General features: G+C 49.5%; 1 protein-coding gene across 1 annotated transcript; it reads right to left on the reverse strand.

Moving 5' to 3' along the window:
• Positions 1-385: 385 nt before the first annotated feature.
• Positions 386-1,925, reverse strand: LOC109547049 (BTB/POZ domain-containing protein 3-like). The gene is given in 2 exon segments (XM_004317940.3): positions 386-905; positions 907-1,925. Coding segments are annotated over 2 exon segments (1,524 nt in total). The 5' UTR covers positions 1,911-1,925.
• Positions 1,926-2,499: the final 574 nt, after the last annotated feature.

Raw genomic sequence — 2,499 nt, forward strand, 5'->3', positions numbered from 1 at the left:
AAATTGTACAATGAGGTTTATCGTTTTGGGGGGAGGGAGGGGTTCTGTTTAAAAATAATTCTTGTTATTGTTATTTTAGACTATTTATTCCTACTTAAAATAAAGCCCAAAAGAGAATTTGAAGTGATCCAAAAATTTTCCTAAGAGGGACAAAACTGGGAGGTCAGTGGGGCAGTTGGAAAAGAACGCAAAATCTCCCCAGATGTATAAACGCAACTCTAAGAACCACAAGCCTTGATGAGAACTTGGCTCTTTTAGGCATAGAGTTAAAAGCTGAACGCTGCATTTTTGCCTGTACATAATTAAAAGGTTGAAAGAAATTTGAACCTGCCTACAGCTCCATTCGTTACAAATTACCTGCGCTGATCGCAAACCTGCAGCTGAGCTAAGCATCAAGCAAGTAGGAGCGTGGTGTGCACCTCAGAGCCCGCACTGCTCCGGGAAGCGTGCTCAAGCGTAGAATATAAATTCGGGGATCTGCTCCCCCCCGCCCCTGCACTCCAGTGCCGACGGTGACTTTGCCACACTGAACTTCTGTCATGCCTTCCTGTCCAAAGTAGCTGAGCTCATTACCATCCGGGATCACGCAGGCCGTGTAGAAGGTGTCCTGCTTAGTCTGCACCGGGTACTCAAACCACGCGGAGAAGGTGTTGCTGGAGCCGTCTGAGAAGTACTTGCTCAAGTTCTGCCCCAGGACAACGCCCTGCCGCTTGAGTTCGATCTTGGCGCTGTACTCGGCCGAGCCGTAGCTGGAGCCGTGCAGCCCGAAGCCCGCGATGAACACCCTCTTGTCGACGGCGAACTGGATGCTGTCGCAGCGGCCCCGGTAGCGCCACTGGTTGCTCCGGTAGGCGCACAACTGGAAACGGTGGCAGCGCTGGAGGACGAGGCCCTTGCGGGCTTTGCAGCTCGGGCTTCTTGGCCGCGGTGTACCAGAGGAAGATGTCGTTGGTCTCGTTCACAGTTAAGACTCCGGACTGCGCAGCACTGTTTGCAAAATCGTCCTGGGCCATGGTCGGGATGCGGGTCAAGTAAAGCGCCTTCCCGAGGACCTTGCGCTTGTTTTCAGCGCTCAAAGCCAGATCTTGTCGCTGGCATTCCACTTCAGCCCAGCTGAGAGCTGCCTCGAAAACCACAATTTCTTTGGCATTCAGAGTTTCCCTGCGGAGGATACTTTCTAGTGTCCGGAAGTCAATATCACAGAACCCCTCAGACTTGAGAGCGAGCTCGGCCTGGGCGTCAATCACCTCCCAGCACCGCTGGGTCAGGCCCGGCTCCTCAAACAGGCAGCTCTGGGACAGGAGGACACAGGCGTTCTTGGCGCTCAGGCAGGTCTCCAGGAGATTGACACAGGCTCGGGCGAGGTGAGGGACGATGTACTTTTTGGCAGCATAAAGAGTGGCCAAGACTGTGACAGCAGCCAAGTCCATTTCATCACAGTAGATGTATTTCAGCATAGCGAGAAAAGCAGCAGGGTCGACATCTGGTATACAGATCTCAGCTTTGTCTTCGGCAAGTTCTCCATAAAACATTGCATGGAACACGGAGCTCCCAACAGCTAAAACATTTTAGTGTCCTGGCAACCGCTGAGTCCCACCTGGTGGCCCAACCACAAAATGTACATCTGCCATCAAATCATTATGGAACATCACCGCATTTCTCTCTCTAATGGTGGGATAAGGAACCTGCCAATTCAGGGCTGGAATAAGGTTGTTGTTACTGAGATTCTGCTGGTGGTACTGATGGACAGTAGTGCTGCTGGAGTTGGCTGGTTTTCTTCGGCGGAATATATCAGCAGTCATCTTCTTTTTAGTCTTCAAGGTAATTACTTCATAACAAACTGGAGGCAACTTGCTGCTGCTGCTGGGATTTTTTTTCTTCGAGCTCTTCTTGGACCTGTTCTTTACCATCTTGCTCGCGGTCCTTGTCACCTCAGGCAGCGCCCGCCGTCTGCGCTGCTTACCACTTGCTTCCTCGGCCCGGTGCCCGCTCCTCGGGCCCCGTCCCGGGCACTCTGGGATCCAGCACCCGGCAGGGCTCGGCGGGCACCCGCAGGCTGCATTCCTTTTTTTTTTTAAAGATTTTTTTTTGATGTGGACCATTTTTTTAAAGTCTTTACTTGTTACAATACTGCTTCTGTTTTATGTTTTGGTTAATTGGCCACGAGACATGTGGGATCTTAGCTCCCCCGCCAGGGATCGAACCCACACCCCCTGCATTGGAAGGTGAAGTCTTAACCACTGGACCTCCAGGGAAGTCCCATGAATTGCATTCTTAAAATTACATATTCTAATTGGCTGTTGCTGATGTATTAGAATATTGTGGATTTTTAAATTTTATTTTTATCCACTAAACTTGTTGCAATTTCTTAATAGTTCTAATAGCTTTTTGAGTCTCTGGAATTTTCTATGTAAGCAATTATACTTTCTGAAAATAATGACAATTTAACTTCCTCCTTTTGATTCTTAAAACCACATTACTCTTCCTTGTCTGCTGCAT

The sequence above is a fragment of the Tursiops truncatus genome, chromosome X (genome assembly GCF_011762595.2).
Source record: "Tursiops truncatus isolate mTurTru1 chromosome X, mTurTru1.mat.Y, whole genome shotgun sequence".
Taxonomy (NCBI): Eukaryota; Metazoa; Chordata; class Mammalia; order Artiodactyla; family Delphinidae; genus Tursiops; species Tursiops truncatus.